At 34.1% G+C, this 27,272-nt stretch overlaps 5 protein-coding genes across 8 annotated transcripts; 4 read left to right on the forward strand and 1 right to left on the reverse strand.

The window, feature by feature from the left end:
- Positions 1–586: 586 nt before the first annotated feature.
- On the forward strand, positions 587–4,395 carry LOC101221839 (50S ribosomal protein HLP, mitochondrial). Of its 2 annotated transcripts, none has more exons than XM_031881357.1 (4): positions 587–745; positions 2,132–2,278; positions 2,962–3,032; positions 3,573–4,395. In XM_031881357.1, the coding sequence occupies exons 2-4, from the start codon at positions 2,245–2,247 to the stop codon at positions 3,945–3,947; spliced, it is 480 nt and encodes a 159-aa protein (XP_031737217.1). In that variant the 5' UTR covers positions 587–745; positions 2,132–2,244; the 3' UTR covers positions 3,948–4,395. The 2 variants fall into 2 exon arrangements, with proteins under 2 accessions (XP_031737217.1, XP_004138663.1); XM_004138615.3 differs by having other exon boundaries at positions 588–745; positions 2,941–3,032.
- Positions 4,396–6,593: 2,198 nt separating this feature from the next.
- Positions 6,594–12,892, forward strand: LOC101221612 (histidine--tRNA ligase, cytoplasmic). The gene is made up of 7 exons (XM_004138614.3): positions 6,594–8,112; positions 9,345–9,524; positions 9,937–10,194; positions 10,474–10,608; positions 10,866–11,147; positions 11,573–11,713; positions 12,305–12,892. The coding sequence occupies exons 1-7, from the start codon at positions 6,769–6,771 to the stop codon at positions 12,602–12,604; spliced, it is 2,640 nt and encodes an 879-aa protein (XP_004138662.1). The 5' UTR covers positions 6,594–6,768; the 3' UTR covers positions 12,605–12,892.
- Positions 12,893–13,095: 203 nt separating this feature from the next.
- Positions 13,096–15,903, forward strand: LOC101221371. Its single transcript, XM_004138613.3, has 2 exons — positions 13,096–14,276; positions 15,462–15,903. Exons 1-2 carry the CDS (start codon positions 13,317–13,319, stop codon positions 15,591–15,593), a joined length of 1,092 nt encoding a protein of 363 aa, XP_004138661.1. The 5' UTR covers positions 13,096–13,316; the 3' UTR covers positions 15,594–15,903.
- A 1,158-nt stretch (positions 15,904–17,061) lies between these two features.
- On the reverse strand, positions 17,062–19,166 carry LOC101221133 (probably inactive leucine-rich repeat receptor-like protein kinase At2g25790). The gene has a single exon (XM_004138612.3). It carries the CDS (start codon positions 18,857–18,859, stop codon positions 17,444–17,446), a length of 1,416 nt encoding a protein of 471 aa, XP_004138660.1. The 5' UTR covers positions 18,860–19,166; the 3' UTR covers positions 17,062–17,443.
- A 3,357-nt stretch (positions 19,167–22,523) lies between these two features.
- On the forward strand, positions 22,524–26,844 carry LOC101220501 (SUN domain-containing protein 4). 3 transcript variants are annotated; one of them, XM_011651585.2, is made up of 7 exons: positions 22,524–22,835; positions 22,942–22,967; positions 23,235–23,418; positions 23,823–24,047; positions 24,808–26,096; positions 26,197–26,282; positions 26,498–26,844. In XM_011651585.2, exons 4-7 carry the CDS (start codon positions 23,888–23,890, stop codon positions 26,739–26,741), a joined length of 1,779 nt encoding a protein of 592 aa, XP_011649887.1. In that variant the 5' UTR covers positions 22,524–22,835; positions 22,942–22,967; positions 23,235–23,418; positions 23,823–23,887; the 3' UTR covers positions 26,742–26,844. The 3 variants fall into 3 exon arrangements, with proteins under 3 accessions (XP_011649887.1, XP_011649885.1, XP_011649888.1); XM_011651583.2 differs by lacking the exon at positions 23,235–23,418; XM_011651586.2 differs by lacking the exons at positions 22,942–22,967; positions 23,235–23,418.
- The last annotated feature ends 428 nt before the right edge of the window (positions 26,845–27,272 follow it).

The raw sequence follows: 27,272 nt of genomic DNA on the forward strand, positions 1-27,272 counted from the left end.
CATAAATTTAACTTAAAAATCACATTTGATCTATAAACTTTCGAAAAGGAATCGATTTAGTTCTTGAATTTTGTGATCGTTAATCAATTGAATCATCCTTTCAAATTAGTAATAATTTTGGTATATTTTCAGACGTAAGGGAAGGCCGTTCACAAGAGACAAAAATCAGCCACCAAATTCTTTATAAATTTGTGTTCTTATAACATTCTCTTATCGTTCCTATCATTAGTATCACTATTTTTATGGCACTCTTTGTTCCCTTCTCCCACCATTAACGTCTCGTGGTCAACGGTTTTTTTATTTTCTCTCTTTTGCAAATTTTATTTTGATCTTCAATTCTAACCCTAACCTAATTTATTATTTTGTTTCGAACCCAAAAGATGATTTAAAATTTTTAAGCATTTAAACTTTTATTCATAAATATATTTAGAGATAGTTTTAAAAATAGTAAAATAAATTAAAATATTTATAAGATAGAATTTTTTTTTTAAAATCGATAGAAGACTGATTCAGTATATAATTTGCGTAAAAAACAATGAAGTTAAAATTATGTTATTTTCTTTTAAATTCTTTGAAATCGTACTAAATTCAAGCACGGTGAGGAAATCCTTTTAAAATCCATTCTCTTCTCTTTGTTAACGAACAGAAATTGATTTAAAATCCATTTTCTCTTCTTTCTACTTCTCCGTTTTCTCTTCCTCACTTAAAAACCTCACTGATTTTTCATCCGCTGCTTTGTGTTGAGGTCCGTTGGTTTTGCCCTTTTCCTTACTACTTTTCTTAGGGTAGCAATTTTGTTGCTCTGTTTTTCTAGACGTGATTGACCGAATCTGGTAATGAGGGAGATCCGGGCGTTGTGGATTCGTAATTCTCTGAAATATAGGGTTTAGGATTGATTGTTTTTAGTCGCTTAATATGCTTTTGTGATTCTGTGTTTCTTGTTCTGGGTTTTCTTCACGAGGGTTTTTTCTTTTTAATGATCTCTCTCTTAAGCTGTTCTTTTTTTTTTTTTTTTCCTTTTCCGCCTCTTTCTCTTCTGGGTTTGGGAAGTTTTATTTGTTTTACTTTTTTTTCTCTTATGAGCTTGCTCTTCATTTATGGGAATATTGCAAGCCTACAGGGAAATTCAAAGGAAGGTGCTATATGTTCAAATGAGTTGTTTTTCTTAAGAACTGTTATCAAATCTGCTTAATTCTCCCTTCTTTGTTTATTTTGGCTTATCTGATGAACCATTTTGCTTTTTTTTCTTCTTGAACACTGTCGTCCGAGCATTAGCTAGTGGAAGGATGATTTATTATTAAAGCTAAGACCATGGAAATATTTTAAGGGAAAGGGCATCAGTAGAAACTGAACTTGTTGGTGTAATTTTTCCATTGAAGAAAAATGCCTCTGGACAGTGTTAAACCAGTGGTGTATAAATCATTTATTACTTGTGTGATGATCCACAAGGGGTGGTTGATTGCTATGTAATCAAAATTTCCACAGTGAATTATCAGAAGCTGGAACAAAATGTTAGAGCTATCTCCTAGGACAAGTAGAAATCCAAATATGGGTTTGGTTTCTCGTGGAGAGAACGAGGATAACAATAATAATAAAAAAAATACTCTGTTTATGATTGAAAAGGTTTATGTTATGTTTTAATGGCTGGGTTAATGATAGTTGGGGAGTTGTCAAAATTTCACTACCATATAAACTTTGTTTCTTGATTGTAAACTTTATTTTTGTGCTATACCATTTCCAATATTGAATTTTTATTTGATAGAAATATGTATGAATATAGGTACAAATAGAGATGGAAAAAAAACGAACCAAGTCAATTTGGGATGATATTACAACCATATTTATCAAGCTTGTGTTGTTGAAACTTTAAAAAGGAATATGCCAAATGAACATTTAAGTAAAACTGGATAGAAAATTTTGATTATTGCGTTTAGAGAGAAAACATATAAGGTACATTGGTCAAAAAAGTATTGATACCATCATGATGACTTTTGATGTGGAAGCCAACTGAGATGCATGAATGAAAGTATTTAATCTTAAGCATTCTTCCTTAAGATACACAATTGGGAGAGTATTTGGGCGTGGCCCATTTAGAACGATGGGTCATAAGCTCTATTTTAATTTTTTTCAGGCCTAGACGAAACCATAACCGCAGTTGCGAAGTTCTTGTTGCCATTCTTCGTCGTTGTTTTTTCCTCATTGTGCTGGATTAGTAACTTAAATTTTGGCGACCAAAGTTCAGATATGGCTTCTGCTTTTGCTTCAAAGTTTTCACGTGGTATGTGATTTTCTGACACAATGGATACTTAAACTAAGTTCATTGATTTGGAGCTGCTACGGCTATAAGCTTTGTAGCCTAATATTTTAGAAGTCCTTTGCTTGTGTTGAACCTAGATGAAAATCTGATTCTCAATTGTTTTTGCTCACATGTATATTTGTTTGATCCTGTTTCACTGTTACTGATTTGTTTTTTGAATTCTTTTCAGGTTATACTTTTTTTAGTTATTCTATTTGTTAAGAAACATATTTTGTGAAAAGAGACAATGTGCTAAAAAGAGAGGGGACCTCCTTAATGCTAGTTTTCTGTTGTCATCAACTATCCACAGAACTTATAAGCTGCTAGTCGCCTCTACTTTCCCTCCCGTTTTTTGACCCTCAAGAAATCACATAGAACTATTGAGTAGAAGTGGAATTTATACATCGTTCCATATGTGATTAAAAAAAATTAGTTTGAAATGATTCTCAAATTAGTTTTTTTCATAATTATTGCCCGTTTGAACTTGATAATTTGTGTACACACTGTACACCTTGTTGTAAAATTTATCTTAGCTATGATATTTCAATCTTTTATTTGTCTTATTTAAGTTTTGTTTTTCTAGTTGTCGTGAAACTCATTTAGCTCATTGTTTCATGCTGAATGTTTCTGAAAAACTAAACTAGTTGGTCGTTCATTGTTGGGAGGACTTGGAAACAATTTGTCTGGTTCACTGACCACATCAAATGAGACCGTGTGCAACAGTTTTATCACGCAGGTTTGCTTCTATGAAATTTAATCTACCCATCTGATTTTTAACCCTAAAAAGAGAGGATTACAGAGTTACATGCCTTTGTCACTATTTATTTAAAGGTTGCTATATAGGGGATAAATGGTTATAAAATAGGTATTTAGAAGACATGGCTTTCTTGCAGAACTCACCGAAGTTTGTTATGAGACTTGTGTGGGTAATGTGGGTTTAGTTCAAGATTCAGCTGTTTGCAAGTATTTTCCTGGAATAGAAATGATAGAAGCTGTGTTCGTGAACTAAATTTCAGCTTTTCTGGTGAACGTGTCCGTGCTTAAATTTGATGATGCGATTTTTTTTCACATCGATGTATAATTATCAATACCTTGAAGAGCTTCTACTGAAATGAAGGGTGGGTTGATTTGTAAATTTTAAGATGGCGTAAAATAATTTGGAAAGAAATGTTGAATGTTTTTAAATAATTGCTAACGGCATAAAATGCTACTAATGAAACATCAATACCTTACTATCAACCTCTGGTCTGACCTTATGTACTATCATATGTTGCAGCAACAAAGAACTTTCATACAGATGAGAACTGTGCTAAAAGTAGTGGACAATTCAGGGGCAAAAAAGGTGATGTGCATTCAAGCTTTGAAGGGAAAGAAAGGAGCGCGACTAGGAGACACTATTGTCGCATCAGTGAAGGAAGCCCATCCCAATGGAAAAGTGAAGAAAGGAAAGGTTGTGTACGGTGTGGTTGTGCGAGCTGCAATGCAAAAAGACCGCTGTGATGGAAGTGAGGTCAAGTTTGATGATAATGCTGTAGTACTCGTGGATAAGCAAGGCCAACCTATTGGGACAAGAGTGTTTGGCCCAGTTCCTCACGAACTCAGGAAGAAAAAGCACGTGAAGATTCTTACTTTGGCAGAGCACATTGCTTGAAATCAACAATCAGATCGGAGCCAGGGCCCAACTGAGGTTTATTGGAAGAAATAAGAGGAATCTGCAAAAAAAACATCTGTTAAATTTGCCTTCGGTGAATAACAAGAAAATTGTTGCAGCTGCTCTTGATGCGTTACAGTTGTTCAGGTTGTTCTCTACATTCTTCTTCCCTCACATCATCGAAGGTAGTTAATGATTCATCTCCTAGTTAGGCAGTTACCATTTATGAGGTTTGAATTTATCAAACTAGGATGTGACTGGTTAGTTTTCGAACTTGGTTCTCCCAATGCTCAACGAATAACAGACAAAACACTAATGTTGGTCATAACTTCAAATGTAGTTTGAAAGCGTTTTTTGGACTGTCTATGTCTATGCAAATATTTATTCAGAAACCAACATTCATCCATAATTTTTGTATAATAAGAAGTGAAAAGTATTTTGTAGCTTATAAGCAGCATCATGCAACGAGAATTGCTTAGCTGGTGAGAAATATCACCATTTGCATGACAACGCTTAGTGCTTATATTTAACTTTTTTTAGCATGCAATATGGGACAATTGACAATGTGCACATAATTTACCTGACATTAAAAAATGTTCATACATTGTTCCTTTTTGTAATTGTATTTGCAGCATCGATCAATGTGATGAATCTACTGAGATAAATTTTCTTACATTGGTTGATGACTTGGATTTCCCTAAGCTTTTAAGTATTGTTTGGAAAATGGAAGTAACATGCTTTAGATATGAGAGACAAATGATTCAATCTTTGCTCATAAACTCATGGATTGGTAGGTTAAGATTGCATCCATTCAAGTATGGAGACCAGTTGTCTGATAAGACTTGTTAAATATTATTGTTTCCTTACTTAAACAAAGGAACGTGCATATATGTTTATTGCTTTTTATCCTATATATGTTTTACTTTTAGATATAAATGATCATAGTAGGTAATATGTATTCATTTTTAAGAAAACATTAACTTAGTTTTAATATATGAAAATGAAATTAAAATACTATGTGTATGTGCTGCAAATCGAGTAAAATAAAAAGTCCAAAATTTAAGGTGCATGAAATAAACATAGGACAAATCTCTTTTCATCTTGAGAACGATCGAGAGAAAGGAGGCCAAGAGATATAGAGAACGAGATGGTGAAGAGTGAACAAAAGTAAGACTTAGAACTACGTTGAATTGATTAAAGAAAACAAGCTTCTAAAAATAAAAACAAAGAAATGACATCCTCGACGAAGGTCAGGATGCTGTTTGACATCGACCACTGTTATAAAAAACAGGATCAAGCTACTGAAAAGAATGGTCTAGACAATTTCAAAAATGAGGGGCCCGACGTGCAGTGGCTTCGACTGAAACAACGAGCTTAAGTGCATCATTGTGGAGAGATGTCTTCAACAATTGGATTAGGGTAAGTAGCTAAGTGAACGTGAAATTTTTACATCATTATAATAAAAAAAACTTATTGACTTCTTTTCTTCTTATTTTTTCCACTTTTTCACAGAAGCATCCTGCAGCCAAAGGCCTACTGAACAAGCATTTCCCGCATTACGACGAGTTGTCGTACGTCTTCGAAAAAGATCGCGTGATGAGGGCCCATGCAGAAACATTCATTGATGTCGAGTCTAATGTGCTAGACGGAAGCGAGGAAGTTCAACCAGAAGATGGATTGGATATGGAGTTTCCCACTATGTTTAGCACATGAATGAACATATGTCGCTCGAGGACATGATAGGCACACGACCTGTAGGTTCAGTGACTGTAGGTCGTGTTCCAACGAATCCAAGAGGAAGCGTGGATGACAGAATTTCGAAACTGTCGAAGTTATTTGCAACGCCATGGACTGTGAGAATGACCAACTCAAGGCCACCATTGCATAGTGGCCGAAGATAGCTAGGCAGGAGGAAGGCATTGTGCACAATGTATGATTGTAATGACACATAAGCTGGCTGTCATGAAAGTCTTCTTGGAGCTGTCCGATGAGATGAACTCGCCTAGGTCATTCTGCATGATAACCCGTGATTGTTTGTCAACTTCGATCGCATGACCCATATTTGTTTTGTTTTGTTTTTCTGCCTTAGCATCATATATGATGTAATTGACTTTACTGTTTAAACGACATATTCCAACTAATAATTATACTTTTTTTCGAATTTCATTTCGTTTCAATTCAATTATGTTGCTAGTCGTTAGTTTAAATCGATTGTTATCGATACACGATTTCTCAATATTGCATTTACAATATCAATTAAAAAAAGAGGTATAATTTGTTCGAATGTAATATATCCATTAATTTATTAGCACGAAAAGCTTGAATAAAAGCCTCCAAAATTTACATAAGATTATAAAAAAATAATACAACAATATAAATTAAAAAAATTAATAATTCTTCTTACACGATCATTTATCCAAACAAAGATTATCGTATTCGTAAGTCCTAAACAAGATGATCTTAATCCTTTCCCGGAACGGCTTTTAAAGTATAAATTCAAATGCTACCACCATGCGTACTACTCAATTTAAATATTACAAGACTTTGGTCTGAAATACATTTAATAAGAGACGACGTCTTCCATTAAAATATGGCTCTACTAAATATATATATATAAATAGAACACACAATAAGCGGGTAAATGAGCATATCGGTCCGGTTCAAAGGGCGCGGTTTCTTTTGGTCAACTCGCCCAATATCATCGATTGCCTCCTTCATCATCTCCTAAACCCTAGTAACCATCGCCATAATCCATTTCCGAACGTTCCCGCCACTCCCACTTCCACTCCCAGTCCAACCCTTCTTCCTCCTTTAATCCACCATGGCAGACCCTACTGAGGTCTCCGTGATTACACTCGGAGGAAAGGGTTCATCGCTTTCATCTTCCTCTGTCTATGCCATTGCTCATGGCTTCGCTCTTGTTCGGATTGACTCATCGGCCCTCGACAGGCTTTCTTCTTCATCCAACAATCCAAATGCTGCATCCATTAAGCACCACCTCCTCATTCCCGATTTTCTAACTCGTGAAGAAGCCAGGGCGTCCCTTGTTGTCCTCCTAAACAAGCTTATCATTTCTAGCTCTTCAGGGATTCGTTCGGTTATTCCTGTTCTAATTACGGAGACTCTTAATTCGAAACCAGAAACTTTACAATTTGAATCACTTGATGTGACCAATGAGGAGTTATCCGTTTTCAAGCAATCGTGTTATGTTTTGAATGGAGTTTGCGCGTTGTTGGACCATCAATCAACGGCATTATCTTCCGTTGCCGATGCTGTGGCTGGCATATCTTGCGAGGCGTCTAAAGCTGATGTGTCTGCGTTTAGTTTGATGGACTCGGGTGATGGGTTCGCCTCGAAGGAGGAGGTAGGAGTCGCCAATGATATGAAGGTACTTCTAAATGGATCTAAGTTGGTGGGTAAGATTGAGAGTGAAGCTATCTCTAAGATTCCAAAGGTTCATGGATGCTTAAGAGAGCAAGCGAAGTTGGTGCACTCAAGAATGCGGGTTGAGTTGAACTCTAGTGTGAAAATTGGGAAAGGAGGATCTTTGAGTTCTGGGACTGAGGATACCACTCGGACCGCATTGTTGTCATTTGCAGCCATGTTGTGGGACTTGGGAAAATGTAGTTTGGACAGAGGAAAGTTGATTTTGGGTTCAAGTGGCGACGAGAATATAAAGGCAAGTTTGGCGAGTTTGCTTGCTAGGGAATGCCCTAGTAATGAGAGTCTAAGAAAGGAATACAAACTTGTCTGCGAATTGTCTTTGGATGAGAAGTACGATGAGTTTGTCCATACTGTGAATGTGTTGTTGGTAACTGTATGGAAAATTTTCTCTTGGGAGGCTACAGCAGCTCTCTTGACAATTGAAGGTGGTGAGTTAATAGGTAAGGGTCAAGATGTTGGCACGAATGAAGCTAACGAGAAGGTTGTAAAAAAGAATGAGAAGAAGAAGAAAGCAGTATTGGGTAAAGGAACTAGTGTGGTTGTTCAATCGATTAAAGATAAATTGCAGGGTAACGGCGGTGGTCTGGGGTCATTGGAGAACTTGGTAAAAGATCTTTTATCCTTTTTGGATCCCAAGGCTTCCGGGTTTGATAATCTATTGAAGAAAATCAAAGATATAGTTGAAAGCAACGAAAGTAGGAGGCTACCGAAGCTTCCCAAGGTAATGACATATGTCAAAACTTCACCTAAATTCCAAGTTATTTAGCCTTCCTCTTGTTTTGGTCAAGGAGGTGGACTCTCATTAGAATAATATTATCATCCTTTGTTATAGCTTCTGTCTCCGCCGTTATTTCTTTAATTGCATATGCCCCCACATATTTCAGGTTGTGCTAACAATGGAATCATACTTTTACCATCCGTTAAAAAATGTTAAAAATAGAGGCTTTACTAAGTACTTATTTAATACCCCATCAGCAAATACACATCAAAATAACTACAATTATCCATATTATATTTTAATTATTTGGTTCGTTCTATGTCACCTTTGTAATTATCATAGATAGTTCCTTCGACCACTTAAAACTTTTGTAACACATGATATTGTTACTCAAACTGAATCTCTGACAAGTGATCATTCTATTTGTTTGATTGTGTTTTTTTTAATATTATGCTTCTTATCCTTTTTTTAGAAAAAAAAAAAAATTATGCCTTATTTTAGTAGCTTGTTTTGAAAACATTGCGGGCAGTAGTTGAAAGGAAACAATATTTTACTGTCAAGCACTAGATATATATACACACACACACATATAGAATCCAACTGTGCTTACTTATGTTTCTCTGTGTACCGTCAATATGATGACAATAGTTTTCTCTCTGTAGTCACAAATCAGTATGCCATGTCTTGCTATTCAACTTCCTTACAATTCCAAGGCATATTTGTTAATATTTTTATTTTTTGATAAGACTGAAAGCTTTGGTATGCTTTAAGTAGAACTTTTGTTTCCAAAATGAGCATAGTTCAACTGACATAGTGGTTGTACACTATGAACCTTGAAGTCAGAGGTTTGCTTCCACACCCTTATATATTGTGAACAAAAGTAACATCTTTGTTTATTTATTTGTTTTTTTTTGTGAGTTGGTTAATGGCAAAGGCTCATGAAGATCGATTGTTACTGCTCGCCCCAATTATATTTTATGAATGGAACTGGGGAATTTTTTGTTTCTTTTAGAAGTCTCAAATTTAGAAAATAATATGGAAAGTAAAACATTCCTTTTCGTTTGATAGGTTAAAGATATAGGCTTGTGCATTGTTTTATTTATGCTTCTGCTTAACTCTTTTGTTTATTCGGTGACCCTTTGGTTTGATTTAATATTTTATTGTTTTTTTTCTCTCTTTCTAACTCAAGTAAGGTGTTTGTTAATTTAACTCATTTGCTGTCACTTTCATGTTAGGGGACTCGGGATTTTGCGAAAGAGCAAATGACAATTAGAAAGCAAGCATTTTCAATTATAGAGAGCGTTTTTGAGCGGCATGGTGCCACAACCTTGGATACTCCAGCTTTTGAGTTGAGAGAAACTCTCACAGGGAAATATGGAGAAGATTCCAAGCTGATTTTTGATCTGGCCGATCAGGTTATAATAGATGTTCTTACTTGTGCTAATGGAACCACCATATCTTTCTTTTCAAATTTTAAAAGATATATTGTTGAGCTGTTTAGTTAAAATTATTCCTCCCTTCATCCTAAGCATCTATTCATGTTTCGTGAAATAATTACATAATTACCAATTAACTGAATTATTTTTATCTGTCGCTGAGACTAATGATAGTTGATTGTTGATATTTTTGGAACTTTATTTTTAAGTAGTTCTTGTATCTGTTGCCTTATTAATGCTATTTGCAAGCATGACTTTAAATGATGTTGAGCATTTTCAAGAATGTTAACATTCAATCCTTATGTCAAGGTTCTCTAATCCTTTCGGTATTAAGTAATCAATTCTTTTCTGGTTCTCCATCATTGTAATTTCTTTCACAGTTTGTTTACAGGGTGGGGAGCTCTATTCGCTTAGATACGACTTGACTGTTCCGTTTGCTAGGTATGTGGCCATGAATGGTTTAACATCATTCAAAAGGTATCAAATAGCAAAAGTTTATAGAAGGGACAACCCATCTAAAGGAAGATACCGTGAATTTTATCAATGTGATTTGGATATTGCTGGTCACTATGAAAAGATGGGGCCAGATTTTGAGGTTATCAAGATACTAACAGAGCTACTTGATGAACTGAACATCGGGGAATACGAGGTAACCTTTTTGATTAATTGTTCTGCTGAACACAACTCATTGTTTTTTGTTTGTTTGATGTCTATTTTTATGAACTTTTAGTATTTTGAATAATTATGATGCCTCAGCAACTATGTCGCAAAACAACAAACAAATATATTATAAGTGCATTTGCCCTAGTTATCATATTCTTAGAGTGGATTGGATTCCTAGATTCCCTTTCTATAACATTGAGTTGCTTCAGTCTATTCATATTGTTACCATTGACCTAATTTATTTTGTACCCATACTCTTTTGCAGATAAAATTGAATCATCGAAAGCTATTGGATGGAATGTTAGAAATTTGTGGAGTACCACCTGAAAAGTTTAGAACCATATGTTCTAGTATTGACAAGTTAGACAAGCAATCGTTTGACCAGATAAAAAGAGAAATGGTAATTTAAATAAACTGTCTATCACAATCTTATTATTAAGCAAGCCTGCCTCTTTCTGCATTCCCTTCGTGATATCTTTAGTTTTTTAAAATTATGTCTTCTAACATATTTACATAATTGCATTTCACCTGGGCCAAAAGTCTTTGATAAACTCTTACCTTAATCCTTTTTCCTAGTTCTGCATTATTTATCATCCATCTTGGCCGTAACAATAATGGAGTTATTGTACTTGATTATAATTAACTTTTACTTCCTAGGTGGAGGAAAAGGGGTTGACCGTGGAGGTAGCTGAAAGAATTGGTAATTTTGTGAAGGAAAGGGGACATCCATTAGACTTATTATCTAAGCTTAAACAGGAGCAAAGCGCGTTACTACAAAATAAAGGATCTTCTGATGCATTGAGTGAATTAGATATTTTGTTCAGTGCTCTAGAAAAGTCAAAGTGTATTGATAAAGTGGTATTTGACTTGAGTCTTGCCAGAGGACTTGATTACTACACTGGAGTAATTTATGAAGCTATTTTTAAAGGTGGCACCCAGGTAAGTTTCTATATGTTATAATCATGCCTGTCTCTACCATTTTTGTTTTTGACTTGTTATGCTACTGACCATGGAGTTATTGGCATTGACTTGTTATTGCTACTTGTTTCAAGATCCTGTCGTTGCTCTTTATGAATAAGTAACTGTTTGTTGTTGTGGATGGTAACGGATCAACTTCTTTATGTATTTGTGAAATTTACACCAGGGAAAGTATTTTGAGGCATGGACTTGTTTTTAGTTATGCAACAATATGATACTTCATTGACTTCTAATGACAATTCTTTCTGCTATCTAAGATTATTTCTCCTTGGTTACAGTACCTGCAATGATGTATAAAGCTATCAACGTGTTATCTTGCTGCCCACTAATACATATTTTATTTGGATTCTTTGAGGATTTAATTAGCAAATCATTTATATTCTCAGGTTGGATCTATTGCTGCTGGTGGACGATTTGACAACCTTATTGGAATGTTTGGCTCCAAGCAGATCCCAGCAGTTGGTATCAGTCTTGGTATTGAGCGAGTTCTTGTTATTATGGAACAAATTTTGAAAGATCAAAACAAGGTAATGAGTTTGATTTTGTTTGCTGACCATTTGATTTTTTATGGGTTTTTCTCCTGACCGTTTCTTTACAATGGTCTTCACCTTTCTTTAAGGCAAAATTTGAACATTTTAGGGTTTTCTTTTTTTTTTTTTTTTTAGGCTAGAAATTAATTGTAGTCTCAAAATATGAAAAGGATTTTGAAAACGTGGTTCAGAGGTAGATAGCAAATAAAGAAACTCATGATAGTGGGAGTAGTGTTGTTTAGAAGCTTAATTTTCAAAAAACAAAAACTAAAAATGAAATGTTTATCAATGGAGATTTTAGAGGTATGTGCTTCTCCTATAGTTAAACGTTAAAATGAAACTCAAAACTCTAAGTCATCACATTTCCACAATACCACCGTTAAGGTTTGGACATATAAAAATTAGGGTAGGTTTAGTTTAACTTTTCAAGTAAAGTCATTTTGGAAAAGTTGAAAATCTTTTTTGAAACTCTAAGTGTACTATTTTAAATAGTTTCCATCCAAAGAGATTATATAGAAATGACTTCTTTGAAAAACATTTTTTTTAGTCATTCCAAACAAGCCCTATTCAACTGTTGGGATTTTGCAGGCTGTTCGGGCGACTAAGACTGACGTTTTAGTGAGCATACTGGGAGATGATTTGACACTAGCAGCGGAGCTTGCAAGTGAGATGTGGGGTGCAAAACTTAATGTTGAATTCCTGGTCAATAAAAGAGTAATGAAACATATCGATCGTGCGAAAGAGTCGAGAATCCCTTGGATAGTATTTTTAGGGGAACGTGAAGTGAGTGAAGGGATTGTGAAGTTGAAAAACGTGGAAACCTTTGAAGAAGTAACAATTTCCAGAAGCACCATCATTGACGAACTCAAGAAACGCCTCACCCCTTGATCGATAACATTGCTATTGCAAAATGGCAGAGCTTGTCTTCTTCAATCTAAAATTGGAAACAACTATTTTTACAGAAATTTTTTTATACTGATATGAACTCAAGTGTCAATATTTAAGAATTTTAGTGTGGCTCACTTTTCATTTGGGCTGTGTTTGACAACCCTAACCCATTTTTGTTTTATACTTGTTGACATTAGTGGCTGAATTCCTTTCTTTTCTTGGTTGTTTATTCCTGTATCACCATTGGTTAGAATGGAATCTATACACAAAATTACGTTTAGATGCTTTTATTATTGATCAAATTTCCTAGGTTCGTTGTTTAAGAAGAATTGGAAGGATTTTCACAAGGGATTTAGTTTAATTGTAATTGAGATAATTTTATTGAAGCTCACAAATTTGTAGGTTGAAAATTTTGATTGAATTTTATTTTATAGAGATTCTGTTATAGAATTATTATGAAACGGAAAGCTGTGTAAGAAGAGGAATAAAGATGTTTTTCATTTGTAACAAAAACAGTGGACGGTGGAGAAAGAGTGATCTCCCGGCAACGACGAAAAAGGAATAACTGCCGTTCCCCTTTTGTTGGGTTACCCATAAAAACGACCTTTTTTTTCTGTGGGCCTATCAATTCCTTCTCATCATTTCCTTTCAAACAAAGATTACGGATAGCGTTTTGCCCTTTTCCCACTCTGATTCTCCATAACCCACCGCCATGGACGACGAGTTCCACGATTGGGAGCTTCTCCATGAGTATGACCCCACTTTCCCCCAACCCTACTCTTCCAATCTTCCCTATTCGAACTCGACGTTTTCGAAGGAATTTGAAGGCGATTCGGGCACCGAAAGCACAATCTGTTTGGATTACTTCTCTCTTCGTAATCACGAATCGAGTCCAAAAACTCCCCTGAAGTTTACTGTAACTAATGGGTGTTTGGTCGAGATAGAAAACCTCAGCTCCGTTGATTCTGGTTCGGAGATTCGGAGTTGTCGTAAGAATACGAGTGAATTTGGGTCTGACTTGGGAGACGACCTTTTGGGCGAATGTGAATTGAACCAATCTCACGAGAACGGTCCTTTAGGTATTACGAAAAGCGTAGCTGGGTTCGAAGAAATTTCAATCGAGGACGAGAATTTGGATAGACGGGAGACCGATGATGGTGAATTGAAAGGCTCTCCTCTTGTTGCCAGAGATGAACTGCTTCGTGTGAAGGACACGTATGACCCGACGGAATCCGAAGAACCTAGAGAAGAAAGTGAGAGCCAAGATGAGATTTTGGACGACACTTATTCTAATTGGAGTGGAAACGAGTCATTTGCAATGAAATCTGGAGACGATGGAAAAGAGAACGATGCAGGCAGCGATCATATAGAGAGTGTAAATGATATTTCGAACAATGAAGATGAAGATTCGAGTGAGAAAATAGATGTGGCAATGGCGGTAGAAGAAGTGAAAGTTGAGGCAAAATCTGGTGAGTTAGAGGCACAGAGGACGAAAGCTGTGTGGTGGAAGGTTCCTTTTCAGGTTTTGAGGTATTGCTTTTTAAGGGCTAGCCCTGCATGGTCCTTTTCTGTGGCTGCTGCTTTCATGGGAATGATGATATTGGGACGTAAATTGTACAAGATGAAGAGGAAAGCTAAAAGCCTTCACTCGAAGATTGCGGTGAATGATAAGGTTAGTTATTGCGTCTTTCGATTACCATATTTTTGTCATCCTTGGGAGAACTTCTTTCGTTTAATACCCCTTTTGGAAGTAAGCAACGTAGTTTTGAATCAATCGGTGTTAAACATATTTGGAGATCCAGTTCAATTCCAAGCAACCTCATTTGTTTTATGGGATGTGGTTCTTGTGATTGAGATGGTGTTTTTCTAAGCTTGTGATTGTTTCAATAGAATAACTCTCCTCTCAATGCAATTTCTTTGATTGACATTGGAGCACCTGTGATCCATCATAAATCCTCTCTTTTAATTGTGCTTTTTGTGTTGAAATTGATGTGCACTATCTTCTGGATTGCACAGGCAAGTGCCACCCTTGTATCATTATGCAGCTCTTTCCATTATTCACATCAAACAAATAATTAAAATATTTTATAAAAGAAATAAGAAATTTTCAACATGGCACAATTTTATGAACAATGTGGTAAGATGCACAAAGATGATGGACTTGTAGAAACTAACCAAAATTTGTTGTTTACTTCTGGAACTACCTTATTTTCATTATTTGTGGCTAAAGAAGCCCTGTAGCCAGTGCCAAGAAACTTGATTCCTTTAGTAGTGCCATTATACGTTTTTTCCTACCTTTGTTAGAACATTTGGAAAAGGAACTTCAGATGATTTAATGCCTAAACACGAGGGGCATATAGAATCAAACCCTTCTGGTTTGTTTATATTTGTAGTTAGGGTTAGACTTATACACGTCTCGACTTAACTCACGGGAAAGCTTTATCTAACCCTATAATATTTAGGTGTAAAGAAAACTCGTTAGGTAGGTGACCAACATGGGTTTAAAGACATTCCTTCCTATACCCATGTTCTTTATCTACCATAAGCCAATTCGCGATGATTGAGATGACGAAAATAAATTTGAAAGCATAGTAGAACCCATTAAAACTTTTAAAGACTGAGATGCAGTTGGATTATCGAATGAAATCTTGTTAGTGGGTCAATTAGCCTGGGTTAGAACTAGAAGCTTTCAAGCCTACCTATAGGCTTATTGACTTTTGTGATGTATAACTTTCTCATTACGAGGGAAAAATGAGGCTTTGTCCCCCTTCCCATATGCATACAAATTCATTTCATACTCTGGAAAACTTGATTGAATGATGGCAAAAACTTAATACTGGTACACAAATTTTTGTAGAGGGTATCACACTTTGCAGATCGGGCTGCACGTTTGAATGAGGCCTTTTCGGTGGTGAGACGGGTGCCTGTGGTGAGAGGTCCATTGACAGGTGGAGGTGCAAATTCTTGGCCTGCCATGAGTATGAGATGAAGTTTCTTGTATTCATGAAAATCTAAACTATTTTGAGATGTTGGAGGTCTGGTTGTGTGCAACATAGTATGTAAATGTGAAGTTCATAGGTAGTTTTTCTTTCTTTCTTTCTTTCTTTCTTTCTTTCTTTTTGCGATGATTTGTGTGTAAATGATGAATATGTAAGCCTCTTCCACACCAACTGTACTTTTTAGAATTTTGTATGATAAGATTTTACAGATTCAATGGATAATAGACATGTGCACCCCCGAAGAAGTGTTTGTTTAGTTTTAGTAATTCATGGAGATGAATGAAGATTGAAAGTTTATCATTTATGGTGTTTTTTTGGATAAATTTGAGAAGCAAATGAACTTCAAGCATGGTGAGATAGTATTATTTTGTGATCATATATTTTGGTAATATGATTTGGTTTGATTGGAGGTGACAAAAAGGGACTCTTGATCTTGATGATACCTTCCAATCTTCTCATTCCCAATTGCTCTAAAATCTCAAATTAAAAGAGCTCTCACCCAAACCAACCTCTCAATTTTCGCCCTCAAATTTATCCCTAATTTTGAGATAAATAAGATTTTATATTGGATGACTAAATTTATGAAACAATGTATATTTTGCTTAATTGGTCATTACATTATATCCTAATCTTAGTCATTTATTTGCTGGAAAATTTTGCACCAAATATTTTCTATATGTCAGTGAAATTTTTATCCTTAATCTTCTACTACATCATAACTCACTCTTTATAGATTTATTTAATAAGATTTTGAAAATATATATCATTTAAGTAATTCATAATATGTTGTTTAGTTAGATTTAAAATATCTTTATATTATTTTAAAGTTATAAACTAATTATATCTATCTTTAATAAATCTCTATATATTTATTTACTAAGCTTTCGAAAATATATAATTAAAGAGTTGTTAATATTTGTTAGTTAGAATTTGAAAAAAAAAAGTATTTTTAATAACTTTTGAAAAAAATGTATTTTTAAGAACTTTTTTTTTAAAAAAAAGTGTTTTTAATAATTTTTTCAAAAACTGTATTTTTAATAATTTCTTTTGAACAAAATGTATTTTTAATAAGATTTTGAAATATTTATATTTATTATTTTAATTTTGTATTAAACTAATTTTTAGACTATTTCTTATATGTTTATTTAAGATATAAATCATTCGTAGTCTACACTAGTAGATGAGTTGAAACTTTTGACTATTATGTTGAAACTTTTGACTATTATGTTTTATTTGTATGTTCGTTTCAATAATGTGTTTTATTTATATCTTCTTTTGAATCTACCTAAACAAGGAGAGATCTAGTAAGGAGCAAAGGGACATATGGTTCTAACATTTCCAAAATTTGTATTTTAATATTAATTTTGAAGCGTAACATTACAATATATATTAAATAATGTTTTATTATTACTAAATTCTGCCGATGGTACCGTGGTTGTGCCTCTTCAAAAATCAATGTTTTGAGTTGAAATCTTATTTATTAGCATATGTGAATTGATTCAAGCTTAAGGTAGGTTATTGGATTTCACAAAACACATGCCTATTTACATATTAATTATCAAAGCATAAACCTCTTTGGTAGAGGTCCTATCCCACCCTCTCTTGATTTGGCTACAAACTTGGTATCATATAAAAGATGATATGGATAGCTACTAGTTTGAGTTTGATATAATAAAGATCCATAATAATATAATCCTTACACCTACGTGACGTTCCCCCACATAATCTCTTCCAAAATGCCTTTTTTATCGCATTCGGTGCGGTTCCTGAAGCCCAATGTTAATATCAAAACTACGCGTCGCTTTTAAATTCCACAGTCATCGTTGTCATCATCTCTCCCTCATTTGCACGCCGGCAGCGGCGGCCCACACAAGCAATCGTTTCCCACAAACGACGTAGCCGGGAACTTCGTCGCCGGAAGCAGGCCACACAAATGGTTGTAGCTCACATTCAAGTTTTTCAGCCCCACCACCCCGCCGGGTACTTTACCGAACACCACATTTCTCGACAAATCCAAGTACTTCAAGCTCTTCACTATCCTCAAATCCTGCAGCTTAAAATTCAACTTGTTTCCGGCTCCCCAAAATCCGACCAAGTAATCCGTCCGGTTCAACAATCCCACCGGACTCCCCCAAATTTCGTTCTCCGATAAATCAATGTAATCGTAGAAAAACGTTTCAGTCGGCTTCCAATCGTCCAGCTTCATTTTGATCCCACATTTCGCCAATTTCAAAGAGTATATAATCGGCGACGACGTCACCCATTTCGGAATTTTCCCCAGATGAAATTTGTTGTAAGATAAATCCAACGACTCGATCCCTTTCACAAACAACTCCGGGAACGGATCCACCAGCGAATTCCGAGACAGATCCAGGTTGAATATTTTCGTCAAATTTCTGAAGCTTTTCGGCACAACTCCAGAGATGTAATTGGATGAGAGATCGAGTGTATCCAGAGCCCTAAAATTTCCAAGAAAATCAGGAATATTTCCTGTTATCAAATTGTGCCCTAACTCTAGATAACTAAGCTTCGGAGCCAGGGATGAAATTGAACGCGGAATTTTGCCGGTGAGTTTATTGTGTGAAAGTCTGAGAATCCTCAACTCCGGAAACGATCCCCAAATATCCGGAACAGCACCGGTGAATCGATTCCGTTCGAGGCTGAGGAACGTCAGACTTTTGAGTTGCTTGATTCCAATGGGTATGGATCCAGTGAGAAGGTTGCTACCGAGTATAAGCTGAGTCAGGCGAGTCATTTTGGAAATCGAACTGGGAATAGGACCAGTGAATCTGTTACCTTGAACACTAAATGCCTCAAGTTGGCTCATATTTCCTATAGCGGCCGGTAATTGACCTGAAAGCTTATTGTTCTCGATGTACACAAAGAGTAGTTTAGGGAGTTTGAAGAGAGAAAGTGGAAAAGGACCTGAAATGTTACGAAGGTTAACAAGATAGATTCCGTCCAAGTAAGGGAGGTTGGAGAGGGAGTTGGAGATGGTGCCGGAGAGAAAGGCATTGGGGCGGTCTAGTTGGCCGTAGAGGCTGAGACTGGTGACGCGATTGGGGACGGAGCAAGTGACTCCATCCCAAGTACAGCAGTCGACCCCAGGCTTCCATGAGGACAAAATGCCGGAGGGGTCGGCAGTAATGGCGGACTTGAAAGCAAGAAGAGCTTTCTGGTCGGCGACATGACAGGTGGAAACAAGGTTGAAAAAGAGAAGGAGAAATGGAAGAGCGAAAAAAGAAGAGACGTTCATGATTAATGAAATGACTCAATGAGATGAGAGTGAAAGTGGGAATTTAGAGAAATAAAAGAAGAGGGAGGGAGGTGAAGCCGTGAAGGTGTTGAAGAAGGTGTTGAAGGTGATGGCGTCGGCCACAGTTGTTGACCGTTGAAATGATGATTGGAAGGTCACACCTGTCACCCATACAACTTAATGGAAAGGCCATGTGGGACTTTGGAGGTAAATGCACATTTTTTAGCTTTACTTTCACAACTTCTATTATGGTCGAACTCTTTTATTGCTTCAATCCCTAGATTTGTATTATTACACTCATCCCAACTCAATTTACATTATATATTATCCACTTCCATAATTCATAAATGTATTCTATTTGGATGAGTTTGTCAAAATTGATCCTACCTCACTTTAAATCAAATATAATTCACTCTATTCGTAAAAGTTAGTGAGCCTCGCATACAATAAAACCAACCTCTTGTTTTCACTTCAAAATTTTCTCTTCCTTACCTTTGCCGTGATTGGGCAAGACTTAACCTTTTGCTATTTTTCAATTGAATCTCATTTGTTAAACCAAAAAAAAAAAAAAAAAAAAAAAAAAACATAAAATCTATCTTAAGATGATATAAGTTAAAGATTAAATCAACTTATCGGAACTAAAGTCCAATTTTTATTCCACATATTTTCCTTTTATCTTATTTTTTTCCATCAATTTTGTTGGTTCAAATTCATGGGTAAGAAATAGTATGATATAGACGTGGATAAGACACCAATAATATTGTTTCCAATACAAGGCAGATCCCTGATGTGTGTGTAGATATCCTTAGTTACATTATTTGGAGATGCTTTCTAGATGCATGTAACTCTATTTATTATTCATCTTCAATGGTATGTGTACATATACTCATTTATTTTCTCTCTTTTAAGAAAGATCAATATATATATTTACGAGTGGTATAAAAAGAGTTCATTTTATTCATCATTTGTAATATTTATAATCAACCAATTTAAGAAACACTATTAGCAAATTGAATGAATTTGTGACAATTTTCTTCTTTTTCTGTTCTTGAGGTTTGCAAGAGTGACGTTCCTTCTCTTCTCTATTCAATAATATTGTGAAATTTAGAGCAAATAACATGAGCTCATGGACTATCTTCCAACATTAATTAAAAAAGGTAATTCATCCTATACTCAATTGATCTCCCCCCAAAAAAAAGCTATTAGTTTAATTTCTTGTAGATCTTTTTGTTATAATAAATGGATTGTATGGTTTAATTTTGATTTTAATAGTACAAATTTTATGTGAATTATTGAATTCTATTGTATCATGTAATTTAGTTAAATTACGTAGGATTATCATTTTTCTAATTTTTATTTTCTTTTGGTAGTTGTTAAAAATTAGTCTTGCAATACTTTTGATAAATCTTAAAATTGGCTTTTTAAAGTTAGTATCGATCAAAATTGGTTAAAAAATAACGAACAATTTTCATGTTTGGAAAGATGATCATCGAATACCGAAAATGTAAACAAGACCATTATATTAAAATTTATTGAGTGCTAACTAAGAACAGAAAAAACAAACAAATAAATAAAGAAAAGAAATACTAATAAGCAAATAAATAAAGAGGAATAAAGATGTTTTCATCTATCTTTAATCTTAAATGAATTAAGATCCTCAACAAAAGGTTTGTTTGACCTTGAAAAATATAATATTTTCTCAAAAGGGAATTTTGTTTAAATATTATTTTGATAACAATATTTTAAGAACCTTTGAAAATAAAGTTGTTTGACTTGCAAAGCATTACAGTTTTTTTCAAAATTACCGACACTTGAAAAGGTAAACTTACGTTTAAATTCATTAAAAAATGATGCGACCAAAACCAAAGTTATGAAATTTGTAGAACTTGACTTCTAGCTAGAATGGTACCACTACCACCATATAAACCATTCCTTGGACCTTTGACGATCATTGCTACTTTCAATGGGTCACCAAGAAGTCCATTTTTCCTATAGAAGATGCAATGTCTTTGGTAAGATATTCTCTTTTTGCTACTCTCAATTTAGGTAAATGGAACTAATTATTACAATTCCTCTTGCTAAGCTATATAGATCTACGTTTAAAGTGGACAATATCACGTATTTGTAAAAGTGTCGTTGATTGTTCTAACAATTTGAATTATCAAGTTTTATTTTATTAGATTTTTCTAGTATGTATGTAAGATCAAACCTCTTTCATTCTATTACTTTAAATTAATCTTTTTAAATCAAAGCAAAAGTTTATGTAGTTCATATTACTTTACTTTCTAAACTAGTTTAGATGTATTAATTAAAGAGATTCTTAATAAGTTATATAGTCTATATTTGTTCTAAGTCCTAACCAACCTAAGTACATCTTCAATATAAAATTAGATTTAGACTATGATTCTATACCAATTAATAAACACAAAGAAACTTTCGTAGTTTCGTTTTAGACTCATTCTAATTATATACCATAGATCTCTCTCACTTCACTAGCTAATGTAAGACTTTATTTTTCTTAACGGAACTAAAGTCGGTAAGATATTTTGATCTACTCTATAAAACAATATATTAGCTAAATGTCTAAATTGAAAGGAAATAATACATGTCAACTACTCCTAATTAAGATTTGAATGTCAAAGTTAGGTTGGCTTTTAATAATTATTTTGATTGAAGTATTTATATACTTAAAATAAAATTCAACAATAAAAAAATCACTTAATATCCTTTCAAAATTCATAGTGTAAATTGAGAAAAAAAATTATTAGAAATGGCAAAACTATTGAATATATATACATATAAGAAAATTACAAAAATTTAAGATAATGCTATAACTAAAAATGAAAAGAAGAAGAAAGAAAAAACTATAACTAATCTGAACCAATTTTAATATAAATTTATAATGAAAAGTATATTGAAGATTAAATTAAAAAAGAAAATAAACAAGTTTTTGAATAAACAAATTTAGTGTGTAAAGTATTAGTGTAATCTTCCTCAAATTAAATATTATCAATCTCAGTATATTTTAACTTAAAAGTCGGTTCGTTTTATAAAATTAAACAAAAATTTGCCGCCTAATTCCACCAAACATAAAGTGTACATTCCCAAGTAATTTTTAATTTTCATACTTTAAACCAATCATATCAATTTTATATTTTCCAAATGTAATTTGTAGAATTATCGGAATGATTAATAAACATGAATTTGAAATATTTTAAAAAATGAATATTTGGAAATGATTTAAATCATTCGTTGTTTTAATAAATAAGAAACCAAAAATTAGGCGTAAAGTTATATCTAAACTCCACATTTTGAATAAATGAAAAAGTAAATATGAAAATGAATGCGGGTGGCATGGCGTAGTCAAATACGTTATTTGCCACCTCAGATTTCGTTGTACGTGTCAGACTTTGATTGGTTGTCGGTGAGCTTCAATCATCTCATTTCGTATTAATTTTTAATCTTCAAATAAACTCATAAATAAACCTTTTTAAATAGTTGATGTAAATGAAAATTTTACAAATTAAAATGACTAAACAATAATGTAAAATGTACATAAGAGAGATTTATATATAGTTTTCATTCTTAGAATATAGTATGATTTTTCTATAAAAAAATGGAGTTATAATCGAAATAAAGATGAAAAAACAAACAATAAAATGAAAAGTTCAAAAATAAAAGAATGATGTAATTGGTGGGAAGAATGGGAAGAAGAGGAAGAGGAAGAGGGTAAAGAGTAGAGTTAAGTGGTGCTTTGCTTACGTATGGAGGGAAATATAATTTAGATTTTGAAGTTTTAGAGAGAGAGGATGAACAGTTGAAATGAGAAATTTAGAGAGAGACGATTGGATTTGAAATTGTGGAATGGAACTGTTTTCAAATGAAAACGAAATCGATGATTTCGATCATGGAACGCTAATCTTGACGACGCTCCTAACATGAGGCGGATACGCTAATCTTGATTACCTTCAATCAGGTCAATCTATGCTTTTATCTTCCATTAATTCTCTTTCCTTCAACTTCACACCTCATTTTCTCTCAATTTCTTTTCTTCTCTTCCTTCATTGCTTTTCCGTTTACAGATTCCCGATGCCGACTGCAATTCAAGGTTTGCATGCGATTTCTGTCACTACATTTCTATCAACTCTCATCGATTTTGGATTCTAGTTTTTCCCATTCCTCCGTTCTGTTCTTTAATGAATCTGTGATCGTCTGTGTGAAATGTTTATTAATTATGAAATGATTCTTATTTATGTGCGACGTGATACGTTGAAATTAATTAGTGTCTGATTGTTCAATTGGTTTACCGACACCATCACAACCTGGTGATGATCAATTGGAAGCTCTTATAATTCATCTCAATCTTTAACTTTAGGAATCCTCTTAGATGTGGCCACGACACCATCCGGTTTTGGTGGGACGGTGTTTCTTTTGCATAAAAAGGAGTTGTTTGCTTAGCTGCCAAGATCTTTATTTATTTTGTCGAGAACTTTTCATTTCCAGTAAACGAGATCATCGTTTCCTATACGAATTTCTCCGGATGTTTTCATGATTTGACGGTGAAGTACTATGTGTTCGAAATTTAGTTCTTCTTTACAATTTATTTAGAAATTGAAAATTTGTTATTAATGTTGCTGCTGAATTTTTTAAGACTAGCTATCAATGATCTATTATATTTCTCATGAACCTTGGAGTGCATTGCATAATTTTAAATTCATAATTCTAATCTGATTAATTTTCGTTTCTTCTCAAGTATGAAATTACGAAGCTGTTACAAAAGCTACCGTTTTCTTTATCAAAGGTGTGACTTGAAATAGACACAACATTCTGCTGTAACATGCCTGGCTTGGATATTTGTTTATAACTAATCTTCTCCTTTTTGTTACATCTGGATAATTCTATATCATTGCTCATGTGTTTGGAAAGTGAGTATTAATGTTAGCTCATGATTTATTTCGTGCAGAATACTCCTTTTCCTATATTCTTAGGCACGGGCACTGGATGATTAGTGGCCTGAATTGATGTGAGATGCAGCGATCACGTAGAGCTCTTCTGCAGAGAAGAGCTTTAGAGAAAACTACCAATGGGAGGAATCGCTTGTATATGTTATTTCTATCCTTAATATTTGTGTTGTGGGGGCTATTCTTCCTCTTTAGCTTATGGATCAGACAGAGCAACAGTCGTAAAGGTCAGCATCTAACTGAACTTTCTTTACCTTTCTTTTTATTTACAATGATCTGAGAATCTAATTTAAGGAAGTTTTCTATTATACAATTTTGTTTTAATATTATGGGTATAGCGTTTGTTTTCTTCATATTTGAGATGTCAGTCACCACACCACTAAAACTTTCAGTTCGATTATAAATTGTTTTGCACATGATACAGAAATTGAATATATTTGCATGATACATTTCTTTCATGGTGATTTGGAATTGGATGGCTTCTCCTTGATTTTTTATTATTGAATTTGAGTCATCGATCAGTATTTGGGTTTTTCCTTAGATTAGTATGCTTGTCGGTTTTATAAATGACTTTGCTGTTCTTCTCTTGTTTTTATTTAGGAGTTGGGGTATAAAGTATTTGATAGCTTGCAGAGATTTCAAACTAGGCTGTATCATTTGGTTTCAATGGTTTGTCACACTTCTTAGGAAACAAGGATCTAATTGTTTCTGCTAAAACAATACTACTGAATAAAACCTTAATTAAAGTTACCACAAAAGAAGTTATAAAACCATAGGACAAAAGGTAATATTTTCTGGGGAAAAATGTGTGTTGCAACGTCTACACCTTCTTTCTGGCATTTGACGTCTGCAGATCCTGTTTCTATCACTGTAATTACTTTTAAATTATACATGGAATATTGCATAATAGATTTCCTCTTTTCTTAGTCAACAACACGGTCGTGTAATTGAATAACTTACTTATGCTCGACTCTATTTGTTATTTAGATGGCTGCACCTATCTACAAGATAGCATATCAACTTGGAATGAATCCAAGTATGAAAATTACAAGCATTCTGAAATAATTTCTGAAAGCCATCAGAATAAGAATTGTTCGGTTGTCCTTTTAAAGGATCAGTTCATAGACAGTGCAAAATCCAGAGCCTTTGATGACGCTAACTTTGTTCGTGAAGAAAATGAAAAAGATGACAATTTTGATGAGAAAGTAAATTTGCTTTCATTTGGAGAGCTGCCTGACGTGAAGAATGATAATGGCTTAGGAGGGAATTTTCAAACTGATACTCTAAATTTTGATCGCCTATCTCATGTTTTACCCCTTGGTCTTGAAGTTTTCAAAAGCAGAGCATTTATCTCAGAAACCAAAACCAGAACTGGTCAAGTGGAAAGTACTTTTCATAGGTTAGAGCCTAGCGGTGCAGAATACAACTATGCAGCAGCTTCAAAGGGATCAAAGGTATTGGAATTTAACAAGGAAGCCAAGGGAGCCTCAAATATATTAGAACGGGACACGGACAAGTACCTCAGAAATCCATGTTCTGCTGAGGAAAAATTTGTTACCTTAGAACTCTCTGAAGAAACATTAGTGCGTACTATTAAAATTGCTAATTTTGAGCACCACTCTTCCAATTTGAAGGAATTTGAGCTTCTTGGAAGTTCGATTTATCCTACAGATGTTTGGATAAAACTTGGAAACTTCACTGCTGCAAATGCAAAGCATGCTCAAAGGTTTGCCCTAAAGGAGCCAAAATGGGTGAGGTACCTGAAACTAAGACTTCTAAGTCATCATGGTTCAGAATTCTACTGCACACTAAGTGTCTTTGAAGCTTATGGATTGGATGCCGTCGAGGAAATGCTGGAGGATTTGGTTTCGGTTCACGACAATACCATTATATCAACAGGACTTCCTGCCGATAATGAACCAAAAACAAAGTACAAGAACGAGCATCATAACTACGATGGAGAAGTATCCTCTTTAAGGAACGACGCTGATATCGTAGAGGACTTTGTTAAACAAGATGTACCGGATAGGTTTCAAGAACTGCGCCATCATCATCAAGCAGGCAGGATGCCTGGGGACACTGTTCTGAAGATACTAATGCAGAAAGTTCGCTCATCTGATTTAAACTTGTCTATCCTGGAGCGGTATTTGGAAGAACTACATTCCAAATATGGAAATATTTTCAAACAGTTCAATGACGACATTCGAGAGAACGACATACTCGTTGAGAAGAGTCGTGAAGACATAAGGAATCTCCTCAGAGTCCAGGAGAGCATTGTATGTTAAATTTCTTACCTTCATATGATTCTAAGTTAATTATTATTCAAGATTGAACTCCCTAATCTTCAATTTACATATTCAAATGTTGTGTTTTCAGGGCAAAGATGTTAATGATCTCATTTCTTGGAGGTCCTTTATTTCTCTGCAGTTGGAAAATCTACTCAGAGACAATGCAATTCTCAGGTTAACCCCTAACCTTTGCTTCATTATTTTATCTTTGTTCTTGAAATCAAGAAAAAGATTTATCTACTTAAATTCTTTTGATAAAAACGATTTCAAAAAAGCTATTTTTAGTGTTGGTTTGACAAACACTTCAATTTTTCTCAAAACGATTAAGTTTTCAAAGGCAAACAATTGAAAAGTGAGCAAGCGTTTGTTTGTTTGTTTGTTATTCGTAGATCTGAGATGAATAAGGTTAGGGAGAAACAGAATGCTGAAGAGAACCAAGGGGGTATGATGGCTTTTGTATGTATTGTTTTTTTATTATTTGGAGTGATAAGAGTGTTCATAGATGTGATGGTTAGTGTTTATAGAAGAACAAGAAGTGTGGAAAAGAAGAGTAAATCTGGGAATTTTGGTATGATTTCTTCCTGGATTTTGTTGCTGCTGAGTTGTAGCATCTTCATTCTCATTCTTTTGTAGTTTGTAGTTTCATTAGCAAGTAATTAATGTATCCACACTTGCAAATTTTGTCTACCAAATGTGCCCAATATAGCTCTTTTTTATCGTTAAATAACTTAGCATAGATGTGGTTTGGTTTGAATTTCCTACATAAATTTGATATCATTTATTAAATTAAAGATATTTTAGTGAGCTTAAATATATACTTGATAAGTTACTCATGTTTATTTTGATACACCTATGTTATACATTTGATACTTTTCTAATAGGCATTTCATACGTAGTTGATACACATGTTATACGTTTAATATACACTTTGTCCACATTTGATACCACGCTTGATACATAGTTACATAGTTGATATATCAAATATTTGAATTTAATTTTTGCTAAAAAAATTGGGTAAAGAAAAATATATAGTTTTGTAAAAATGTATATTATTATAATTCAAATGTATATTATTATAATTCAAATTTAAATAATTTACATCTCAAACACAAACTATTATTATCGTGAACTATAATGACTTTTTCTTGTCTCAAATGTCTACCA

Source organism: Cucumis sativus, chromosome 2, assembly GCF_000004075.3.
Source record: "Cucumis sativus cultivar 9930 chromosome 2, Cucumber_9930_V3, whole genome shotgun sequence".
Classification (NCBI taxonomy): domain Eukaryota; kingdom Viridiplantae; phylum Streptophyta; class Magnoliopsida; order Cucurbitales; family Cucurbitaceae; genus Cucumis; species Cucumis sativus.